Source organism: Rhinopithecus roxellana, chromosome 6 (genome assembly GCF_007565055.1).
Source record: "Rhinopithecus roxellana isolate Shanxi Qingling chromosome 6, ASM756505v1, whole genome shotgun sequence".
NCBI classification, from domain to species: domain Eukaryota; kingdom Metazoa; phylum Chordata; class Mammalia; order Primates; family Cercopithecidae; genus Rhinopithecus; species Rhinopithecus roxellana.
The window spans coordinates 14895571-14907575 of NC_044554.1; the positions used below are offsets into that span (position 1 = coordinate 14895571).

Consider the following 12005-nt stretch of genomic DNA (forward strand, 5'->3'; position numbering starts at 1 on the left):
GACTTCCTCCCATTAGGAATGAGAGGCCTTCCACATTTGGTTTCAAGCTTGCACGAAAAATAGTTAACTCCAAGCTGTGCATTAAACCCCATTACACCCTGTTTTGTACTCAATGCCACTAATTTCCCACAACGACGTCAGGGGAAAAAAAACAAACCATCTTTTGACAACATTAGTCTTCTAAGTCCGCCTTCCACGTCCCTCTAAGGAACGCAGCTCCCGGTCGGTCTTCTTAGGCACTCAAGGTGTCTAAACTTGGGGCTTCCAGCCGGGAAAACTAAAGGTACGGGGTCCACGGGTCATTGGAGGCCCAAAGGACCCCCTTAACCCCTTCCACCCCTTCCCTATTCGCGCATCTCCAGGTTGTCTTCTTGGCCTTTGAGTGGAAAATGCCGCAGCCCGAAATCCTCACCAAGCAGTAGACTCCGCAAAGCCCCGGAGGGCACAAGACCAGCGAGAAGACGATGGTTCCGGCCGTGAGACTAGAGCGGCGGCGACGCTCGGCGTACGCGCTGTCGTCACTCCGCAGCGAGGCAGCACCGGCTCCTCCCACAACGCTGCGGGTCCGGTTTCCGGCGGGAGAGCGGGCCTTCAGACCCGGGAAAGGCTCCCGCTTGTGCTAGGGCTCTGTGGGTGGGCTGCACTGGCCACTGCGGGGTGACCGCCAGAATGCCCCACTTGGAAAACGTGGTGCTTTGTCGCGAGTCTCAAGTGTCCACCTTGCAGTCCTTGTTTGGAGAGGTATTGTAGTTAAACTGTCTTCCAGATCCTGGAGGCAGACGTTTCGGTAGTCTTGCGACCTATTCCTATATATATATATATATATATATTTTCGTGTTTGGATTGAGGACCAAAAGGCCGTTTTTACGTTAAATAGGGGTGTTGTGGTTCTGTACTGCACCTTCACCCACAATCTCTTCCGATTATTGAAGAGGAAACTGTCTAAGAAGGACCGGCCTGCACTACAGAACGTTGCCTAAGACGTGTTTGACACACGCCACACTTTTGAGAAGTTTGCCCACATTAGCTCCTAGAAGTTGCTTATCTTACCCCAGCCCAATGACATTTATGTAACAGATGTGTTTGCAGAGTGTTGTTTATTCAAATATAAGTTCACACGTTTCTGTGCGGTAGTTGGAGTGAGTCAAGTGTAGAGAGGTGGTTGCTTCCAAGGCCACTAAGGGGCAAAGCAGTTCTTCAGGTTTAAAAATTCACTGGCTTTTCCAGAATTGTAACAGTCCCGAAGAGGTCTACTGTAAACTTTTCTCCTTAACTGATAGTTCACAGGATGCCCTAGAGAGGAGTTTGTCTTCTCTGGATGAACATAGTTACATAGGGAGTCCTTTCAATAGACAGAAGGTAGCATTCACCAATTCAAAATTTAACCTGTGTTTGACTATTTTCTGGTGGTCTTTGATGTACTTTTTGATTCAGACTCATTAATCAGAATTGGAATTAATCAAACTTGGATCTTACCTGTGAAGAAAGTGAATGAGAATATAGGGTCATACTGTATATCCCCATCTTCTGGTTTGCTTTTCTAACTACAGTCATGCATTGCTGTCACTTAATGAGGGGGATATGTCCTGAGAAATGCATCGTTAGGCAATTTAATCCCTGTGAATATCATAAAGTGTATTTACACGAACCTAGATGGTGTAGCCTGCTATACACCTAGGCTGTATGGTGTATTCCTCCTAGGCTATAAACCTCTACAGCGGTGCAACTCTACTGAATACCGTAGGCAGTTGTAACACAGTGATAAGTCTGCATCTAAACGTATCTAAACATAGAAAAGGTACAGCAAAAATAGGGTATTATAATCTTATGAGACCACTGTTGTATATGTGGTCCATCTTTGAACACGTGACAGTACTTTCATCCAACTAGAAATACTGCATGGTAGTTTGAGGTGGCCTGTGAAGCATTAGTGGAAAAGTACTCCCCTTGTCTAAAGGGGCGCATTATTTAGGGAAGTTAGAGGTCAACAACTGCATCTTCAATTAATTTTCTATTTATAATGCTTTCAATGATAGTTATATTATTACTGGAGCATTTTCTTGATTATGTTCTCTGCATTTCATCTCTGGAACGCAGATCACTCCAACCAGAAATGCTCCTGCTGAAAAAGAACATTGGCAAATAGGGATGAGTAGTATTGACTTAGTGGTGGATCACAGAAGGGTTTTTGACCTTTGCTCTTAATGAAAATTATGTTTAACAATATTATCAGTTTTCTGCAAGGTGCTGTGCATGTGGGAAATACAAAGAACTAATAGGAAAGAAATATAAAAAATTGTTTCGTGTTTCTAAGAAGGCTCATTTATTTGTTCAATAAATATTTACTGAGCACCTTTTCTGTGGCAGGCACTAGCTTATTGCAGTTTACGTTAGCGAGATTTATAAAGGTGAAAGGTTAAATAACAGTGGAACAGTTCAATATAATTCTAGGTCACAATAGGAAAGATGTTATAAGGTATTATTAGTCAACAACATGTAATGGATAGCAGAGATACTCAGCAACATGCATTTAATTCTTGAGACAGAATTTTTTGCTTTTGTTTTTTGAGACAGAGTTTGGTTCTCTTTCCCAGGCTGGAGTGCAGTGGCATGATCTTGGCTCACTGCAGCCTCTGCCTCCCAGGCTCAAGCAATCCTCCCACCTCAGCCTCCGAATAGCTGGAACCACAGGTGTGTGCCACCAAGCCTGGCTATTTTTGTATTTTTCATAGAGATGGGGTTTCACTGTTTCACAGGCGGACTCCTAAACTCAAGTGATCTGCCTGCCTTGCCCTCCCAAAGTGTTGGGATCACAGGCGTGAGCCACCGCACCCTGCTGAGACAGAATTTTTGAGCCAGTTAATTTGTGTGATTGTTACATATAAACTTTAGAAAAGGGTTCATGTATTACATTACCTATTCATTTCCAGTAAATTTTTAGTTTATTTTTAGCAGTTGAGCTGCTTTTGCCATAGCTGTATGCCATTTAGAGTCTTTTTCCTGTGTAAATCTGACTTCCTGATTTGTCTTATAAAAGGAAATGTTTAACTTAGTGACTAGAATGTAATAAATGTTTGTGACTGTTGCTGTAATCGATGATAATTGAGACTCAACTTCCTCATGGAAATTGCATAATCCCATTTTCTTGTAATTATTTTTTTTTTTTTTAAAGTATTATTGAAAAATAGGCCGGGCGCAGTGGCTCACACCTGTAATCCCAGCACTTTGGGAGGCCGAGGCAGGTGGATCACAAGGTCAGGAGTTCGAGACCAGCCTGACCAAAATGGTGAAACCCCGTCGTAACTAAAAATACAAAAATTAGCTGGGCCCGGTGGCACGCGCCTGTAATCCCAGCTGCTCGGGAGGCTGAGGCAGGAGAATCACTTGAACCCAGGAGGCAGAGACTGAAGTGAGCCGAGATCGCACCATTGCACTCCAGCCTGGATGACAGAGTGAGACTCCATCTCAAAAAAAAAAAATAGTATTATTAAAAAACATCCAGTTTTCCTGTAATTATTTTAAAAATGTAATCCAGTTTTCCTATAATTATTTTAAAAATGTGATCCAATTCTCCTATAATTATTTTTAAAATATAGACTGTAATTTCCTCCAAAGTAGATAATGTCTTTTACTGATATTTGTACTTTTCAGTACTGCTTGGTTTTCAGCATTTAGTAGGTATCTAATGAAAGTGTTCATTTAAGTAATGAAGTATAAGTATTTGTAGTATTAACTAGACCAGAGAGACCATTGACAATGTTTACTTTTATCTAGCTGCTAACTTAATGTACTGCAGAAAGATCTTGTATGTATTTTAAAATAAATGCTATGCAGATTTTATTAGTGTTTTATGTGATCTGATGTATGCATTTATGCCAGCATTAGTGAGTGTGCGTAGTTCAGAAGTAGTCTGTAAGTTTTCCTAAGAATGAGGACCCTTGAAATCCCTTTTAATCTTTTGATTATATGTACTTAATTTCATAGCATTAAAATGTACAGTGAAGTTGTGGCATCCCAGGAGATAAGAGTCTTCAAGAAGGAGTAATATAAAAATGGAGTATGGACAAAATTATCCTTGAAAAATCTCTTAAATGTCCTGTAAAGTTGAAAATACAAGTTCGTATATGTAAACCTGTACAATAATAAAAAATATAAATATATAGTACATAATAAAGTATGCCAAATATGTTACAGAAATTTTAATTTCATAACAAAGTGCTTAGAGTTGAATTCAGGTAAGTTCAAAGTGTGTTGATGCATCCACAATATGCTTACTGTTAGGAATTTGGATCGAATATTTTACTTTTCCACATACAACTTTCTCACAAGTTGATAAGTGTTTATTTTCTATTTTGTGTGTGCAGCCTCATATTTGTCTTTGTTTTTTCTCCCCTTAGAGACATCATTTTAGCTTTCCATCCATTTTTATTTATGGACATACTGCCAGTGGAAAGACCTATGTAACACAAACGTTGTTGAAAACTTTAGAGGTAAGAATAAAAATATTAAGTATTTCTTTGCCATTCTTTAATGTATAATATTGGTACTGAAGATTGTGAATCTCCACAAATACAAAATTGAACATACCACCTTTACATTGCTCTTTTTCCCATATTATCTTTCCCATGAGTGATCTACTGTAATTGACACAGTTGTCCAAACTTGCACTTTCTTAACTGTTTCCTCATCTTCCCTCATTTAGTAAATCACATCAATAAACTTGATCTGTTGCTTCACATTCTTAAAATCATTTCTCCATCTACCTTTAATCCTAGCCACTGCTGCTAGGATTTACATTTACCATTGTTTTTTTCCACGTATTTCTGTAAGCCTCTTATTTGCAGTCTTCAACCAGCAGCCAGGCCTTGCAAATCTTAAGATCTTCAGGACAGTGTTCAAGTAATTTGCCCAATGTATAAGACCTTTCATGAGCTGAATTTATCTTTCATAACACAGTGGTTAAGTGGGCTGTAGAGTCTGGCAGACTCATGTTCCTTTTTGGATTCACCAGTTAGTGCTTTCTCCATCTGCAAAGTTGGCTCATAGTGACAACATCTGGGATTAAAAGAATTAAATGTTAGTACATGGAAAGTGCTTTCTGCAGTACATAGTGCGTAGTAAGCACTTAATAAAGGTTAGCTGCTATTATTGATGAGTATTGCCATACTCCCTTTCATATCCTAAACCAGAGATGGGCAGTCTTTTTCTTAAGGGGCAGATAAGTAACATTTTGTACTTGTGGACCATGTAGTTTCTGTCTCACCTACTTGACTCTGCTGTATTGTGAAAGCACCTATGGGCATTCTCTGTGTGAATGGGCATGACTGTGTTTCAGAGCAACAGTATGTACAAAAACAGGTGGCTAGCCCACAGGCTTTGGCTTACTAACCTCTAGCTCTAAGGATGTGTGTTTAGGATGGCATACTGAACTGTGTATAGTTCCTGCTCTCTTACTTTCAAGCCATGGCACATGCTGCTCCCCTACTTGAAATGGGTTTCCTGTACTCGCTCTTCCTGTTACTTGGCAGATGCTTATTTATTTTGCCAGGTTTTCTTCTACTTATATTCTGCAAGGTCTTTCCTGATCCTCTAGGCTGTATCAGATGCTCCCCTGTTTTGCAGCCTTAGCACCCTGTGCTTAATTCTGTCATAATATTTAGCCCTCTCAGCTATGATTTTTTGTTTGTTTCCCTGGCTTTAGATTATGAGTTTCTTGAAATTATCCCCAGCACCAAGCACACTACTTGGCACATACTAACTTGTGGATTTCAGCTTATTAACTTGTGGATTTCAGCTTTTTATCCCAAAGATCAGTCATGCATTTTAAAAACACATATGCCTGGGCTGTATACTAGACTTCAGAATATGAGTGTACAAGGTCTTGGTCCAGGCATTTGCATTTCAGAACCCGTTGAATGAAGTGCCCCCAAAATATGTGTTGAATAAAAGCAATAAAACCCAATAAGGAAGTTTTATATTTAAGAGCTGCATTCCATTTTTTTTTATCACATTGTAGTTTCTGCTGCTACTTAATCAGTGTAATATATGATTATTGTTACTACTTCTGATACAGGGACTCAGACAGGCACTTAGAATATGCTACCTTTAAAGGTCATGGATAGCACAAATGCCATAAGCGAGACACTATTCATAACAGAGATGTTGTGGACTCTTGTTCGTAAAGAAGTGAGAGTAAAGTGAGTTAGCAAATGCTGGTGAAACTGTCCCCAAGTAAGTTTAATGTGGCTTTAGTGACACTGTTATTCAGAGAAAGAAAAGCCTCCTTATTGGATAAAGTTTATAAAATCACTAAAAATAGTTACAAATTCCATTATTTCTGCCAAATGCCACAAGTTATCTTCCTCAGAATGAATCTGCTTTTGTGATCTTATTTTGAGGATAGACTGTATTTGTGAGCAAGTCTCGTTTGTGTCCTTATTATTTCTGGAGTTACCTCATTTTGATATTTTGATAGTTTTTTTAAATGAAGTGCTAGTTGTTTTTTTTTTGAAATGGAGTCTTGCTCTGTTGCCCAGATTGGAGTACAGTGGTATGATCACAGCTCATTGCAGCCGTGAATTCCTGGGCTCAAGTGATACTCCCACCTCAGCCTCCCAAGTAGCTGGGACTTACAGACGTACTCCAGCAGGCCTGTCTAATTTTTTTTATTTTTTAAAGACGGAGTCTCACTGTGTTTTCCAGGCTGATCTTGAACTCCTGGGGTCAAGTGATCCTCCCACCCCTCCTAAAGCACTGAGATTACAGGCAGGAGCAATATGCCTAGTAAAGAGCTAGTGCTTACAGTCCTCATAGGAGGATTGCTATGGTTTCTAACTCTTAAAATTCTTTTTTTTTTTTTGACTTAAGTTTATTCAAGGATATTATATTAAAGTTATAAGTGTGAAATTCCTATTAAGAATTTTAACATTCAAATATACTTAGATTTCTTTTTTTTTAAACGAAGACAGAGTCTCGCTATATTGCCCAGGCTAGTCTTGAACTCTTGACCTCAAAGCCTTGGGATTACAGACAGGAGCCACCATTCCTGGCTGATTTCTTTATAAGAATTCTTTATAGGAAAATACAAGTTTGCTTTGAATTTCCATAAGAAAGAAATGGCAAGCTGAAAGAAATAATTGAAGAGAGTTAATGAAGGGACAGTTTTATAAAGGTTGAGGACATTTTATGGGAATCACTAAGGGATGATGGTACACCAGGGCCTTTACCACCTCCAGGCCTGAAGGGACCATAGAAAGGAGCTGTTACTAGAACCCTACAAGAGGTGTAACCTTAGAAAAGGGGCTGTCCAACTTGATCTTTGGTAGAAGAGTATACACTGCCAAGCTGGGGCCGCTGAGGGGTCATGGTGGGAGTCAAGGAAATCAATATCCAAACTTCTCTCCCACCATTCTCCCTTAGTCTCCTGCTGGTTCTTTCCATTGGCGTCTCTATCCACAGCCAGAAAGTAAGAGAGTCTGGGTGATGTAATTCTGTAGCTGTCAGGCTCTTAGGGCATGGGGTGGGTTTGGTGGGATGTAGATTTAGAAAGGCAAATGGGCCGGGCGCGGTGGCTCAAGCCTGTAATCCCAGTACTTTGGGAGGCCGAGATGGGCGGATCACGAGGTCAGGAGATCAAGACCATCCTGGCTAACATGGTGAAACCCCGTCTCTACTAAAAATACAAAAAACTAGCCGGGCCACCTGGCGGGCGCCTGTAGTCCCAGCTACTCGGGAGGCTGAGGCAGGAGAATGGCGTGAACCCAGGAGGCGGAGCTTGCAGTGAGCTGAGATCTGGCTACTGCACTCCAGCCTGGGCGACAGAGCAAGACTCCGTCTCAAAAAAAAAAAAAAAAAAAAAGAAAGGCAAATGGAGAATATCAGCAGAGCCATTATTGTGTCTGTGTGTTTTCTTCTTTACTTATACGGTTTTGGTTTTCGTTTTCAGCTCCCACATGTCTTTGTGAATTGCGTTGAATGCTTTACCTTGAGGCTGCTTTTGGAACAAATTTTAAATAAATTGAATCATCTTAGTTCTTCAGAGGATGGATGTTCTACTGAAATAACCTGTGAAACTTTTAATGATTTTGTTCGCTTGTTCAAACAAGTAACCGCAGCTGAAAATCTCAAGGATCAGACTGTATATATTGTAAGTAATTTCATTTGATTAGATCATCTCTTATGTTGAAAACCAATAATTTATTAGATCAATTTTCATGTATTTGTTTTGAGTTTCATTATGTACAGTGCTCTGTGCCAGATGCTTTTGTATACAGAAATGTGTTAAACATATTCCTTATCCAAGGGAAGCTTCATTTAATAGAAAAGGTATGACACATACATGTGACTACATGTAGAATGTGATAAGTGATTGTCACCAGATGCAAAGTATTGACTGTGTATATCCAATACAGCTTCATGAGGTATTAGCATTTGAGACAGACCTAAATGAATCAGAGTATTCTAGGAAGAAATTGAAGTAGATGAATTTCAGATAGAATTATATAAGTAAACGCATGCAGCTAAAAATGGAGACCAGAGAATACCAAATAGTCTAGTTTTAGTGGGTTATAAAGTATGAAGAGAGAAAAAGAAGACTGGAAGATAGGTTGGGGCAAATCATGGAAGGTCTAGAAAACTATACTAAAGCACTTTATTTAATTTCTTAGGGAGTGGATAGGAGGTAGTGAAGACTTTAGAGCAACAAATATGCCTGATTACTCTGAAGACATGTTAAAATTATCATCTTTGGAATTGGATAAGAACTAACCAAGACTGGATAGTTCATAAAGGAAAGAGGTTAATTGGCTTACAGTTCAGCATGGCTGGGGAGGCCTCAGGAAACTTATAATCGACAGAAAGCAAAGGGGAAGCAAGGCATCTGCTTCACAAAGTGGGAGGAAGGAGAAGCTCCTTATAAAATCGTCAGATCTCATGATAACTCACTATCACAAGAACAGTATGGGGGAACCACCCCCATGATTCATTTACCTCCACCTGGTCTCTCCCTTGACACATGGGGATTATGGAGATTACAATTTAAGATGAGATTTGGATGGGGACACAAAGCCTGACCACACCATTCCACCCTTGGCCCCTCCCAAATCTCATGTCGGTTTCACATTTCAAAGCCAATTGTGCTGGGTAATTTATAAAGAAAAGACATTTATTTCTCACAGTTCTGGAGGTTAGGAAGTCAAAGGTTGAGGTCCCCGCATCTGGCAAGGTCCTTCTTGCTGCCTCCTCACATGGTGAAAGGTAGAAGTCCAAGAGAGGACGAGGGTGAGAGTAAGAGGTGGCAGAAGTCCCTTTTATAACAAAGCCATTCTTTCAATAACCCATTCCCTTGATAACAATATTAATTCATTGATGAGGACAGAGCCCTCGTGACTTAATCGTCTTTTATGGAGCTCCACTTCCCAATACTGCCGCACTGGGGATTAAGTTCCAACACATGAACTTTGGGGGACACAATCAAATCATGTCATTTTGTAAAGGCTTTGTAAATGCATTTCTTCTTCTTTTTTTTTAAAGGTTCTAGATAAAGCAGAGTATCTAAGAGATATGGAAGCAAATCTTTTGCCTGGATTTCTTAGATTACAAGAATTGGTACGTAATGTGAGAGAGTGCTTTTTCCCCACAACTTAATCAATGGATTGTGTTGTAAAATTTTTTCATTTTGCTATTTGATAGGTGAGAATTAGTATTTTAATATAATTGTAGTTTGCATTTCTCTTATCGGTAAAGCTCAGTATTTTTTTCATAGTAAAATCAGTTGGTGATTTCATAGCATTTATTCTTCAATTATTTTAGCTTTTCCTCTCTAATTATGAAGTTATTGCTTTCTATTAAAAGTTTTTAGATGTTTCTAGAATAAATGGCAGAGGGCCAGACTTTAAAATCTCAAAGATTTTAAAATTTTCTTTGCATTTCAAAATAAGGATAATCTAAAATAAGAATAGCATGGCTATTCTGGCTCATCTGGATTTCTATCTTATAACCTCAGTGTCAGAGTTTACTTTTGTATGTCAGTTTACTCTTGTGTTGGCTTCACAAAGTACAGTAAGTCCTCACTTAACATCTCAGTAGATTCTTGGAAACTGCAACTTTAAGTGAAACAGCCTACAGCAGGTTCTTCCTTACCTTCAGCATCATTTCATTATAACATTGTTGAGGAAAAAAACTGGTTTCATTATATGTTGCGCTTAACGTCAGTTTCCCAGAATCTATCAACAACATTAAGCGAAGGGTTACTAATTAATACTACTGTGATTGTCATGGCCCAATAAGAAAAGAACAGGGGCGGACTTACTAGGCATTTGCATCAGGTGAAAGCCAAATAATATCACAGATAAAACAGGGTTTTCTAATAGTTTGAATAAGGAAAATTGGTGAGAGAAATAGCTGTGGTTGTTTCCAGGTAGAACCATATTCACTGTACTCACAAAGGGAATAAAGATTTAGTTTGAGTGAAAGAATACTGTTCAATATATTCAGTTAATATTAATTTAAATTTTATTGGTTTTATGGTTTGTATTTATAAATTTATTTTGGTTTTATAATTTTATAAGTGCTTTGAGCATAAGCAGTTTATACCTACCTAATTTTATGTTTGTATGTGTTAAAGTATTAAGTAATATTATAATAAAGTAAATACTTGGGGAGAAGTGCTTAAAGCATATCTGCCTTTCAAAGTTAAATACATTATTCAAATTTGAGAATCTGCTAGAAGTTTAGAGAGGCCACTGAAATCATTGTGTGCCCAAGGCCGACTCCTGAAGTTTACTTTTAGTAATAGTTGAGGGAGGGGAGGTATAGAGAGGACAGGATGATAAGCGTAGCTATTGGTGGCCTATTCTGGAAGTTAACCTCACACAGTCTTGCTTTTCTTGGTTTCATTAACTCTTGACATTTTATTACTGAAACTCAAAACCTGTCTTCTTTGAGTAGATGTCTCCTATTTCCTTTCCTTTTATTTGTTTGTTTCATTTGTATTTGCGGGTTTTTGCATATGCATCCACTATTTCCTATTGCTTTGCTCTAGAACTCACCATCTGGTATCCAGAGTGCATTATTGTCTTCTTGCCTTTACAGTATAGATCACCCTATTTTTTCCTCCTTATGCCTAGTAATGGTAGTCATACATCCCTTCACAACAATTAGGACTTTTGACAATTTTTTAGTTTCAATTACAGAAATTGTTTGAAGAAAATTAAAAGATTTAGAGTAATCTCAGCTGAACTGGGAAAGAGAATTGTTTTGACATTTCTGGAACCATGCTTGATTTTTTAAAATGTATTTCATTTAAGAGAAATCTGGCAAAAGCATTTCTCTTTTTTTTATATTAAGTATTTAAGTAAAAGGAAGTTTAAAATATGATGAATATCATATATACTGAAAGTACTTATCAGATGAATAGATAAGAACATTACCAATTTAAAATCTTTCAGCTCTATAAATCCTCTTTTTAGCCTCTCAATGTATTTAAACTGATTTTATAAAATGCTTTTAGGTAATCATATTTTTATAGCAAAAACAATTCAGTAATTTGTTAGCAGGATTGTGATTAGGGTATGTTATTTTACCGCTATAGAAATAAATTCAGAGATTCTTAAAAAAATCAGACCCAATGTGATGGCTAATGCCTGTAATTTCAGCACTTTGAGAGGCTGAGGCAGGAAGATCACTTGAGTCCAGGAGTTCAAGACCAGCCTGGGTAACTTACAGAGACCCTGTCTTTACAAAAGATACAGAATTTAGTCAGGTATGGTGGCACATGTCCCAGCTACTTGAGAGGTATTGGAGGATCACTTATGCCTGGGAGGTTTAGGCCACAGTGAGCTGTGATTATGCCACTGCACTCCAGCTTGGGTGTGTGACAGTTTGCAAATGGATGAGCTCCTTGATTAGGTTTTCTAAATAAGGTTTATTAATGTGCAAATAATTTGTTATAGGTTAGAACTTTGGGGGATTTATTTGAAAGAAAAATCCAAATGGAAATACTGCTC

General features: G+C 38.6%; 1 protein-coding gene across 1 annotated transcript in view; it reads left to right on the top strand.

Annotated features, from left to right (window-relative positions):
• Positions 1–533: 533 nt before the first annotated feature.
• ORC5 (origin recognition complex subunit 5) overlaps positions 534–12005 on the top strand; it is an 81629-nt gene continuing 70157 nt past the window's right edge. Inside the window, exons 1-4 of the mRNA XM_010380472.1 lie at positions 534–741; positions 4398–4490; positions 7946–8146; positions 9532–9606. Of these exons, the coding sequence (XP_010378774.1) occupies positions 670–741; positions 4398–4490; positions 7946–8146; positions 9532–9606 (441 nt within the window). The 5' untranslated portion in view covers positions 534–669. The remainder of the gene's footprint in view (positions 742–4397; positions 4491–7945; positions 8147–9531; positions 9607–12005) is intronic.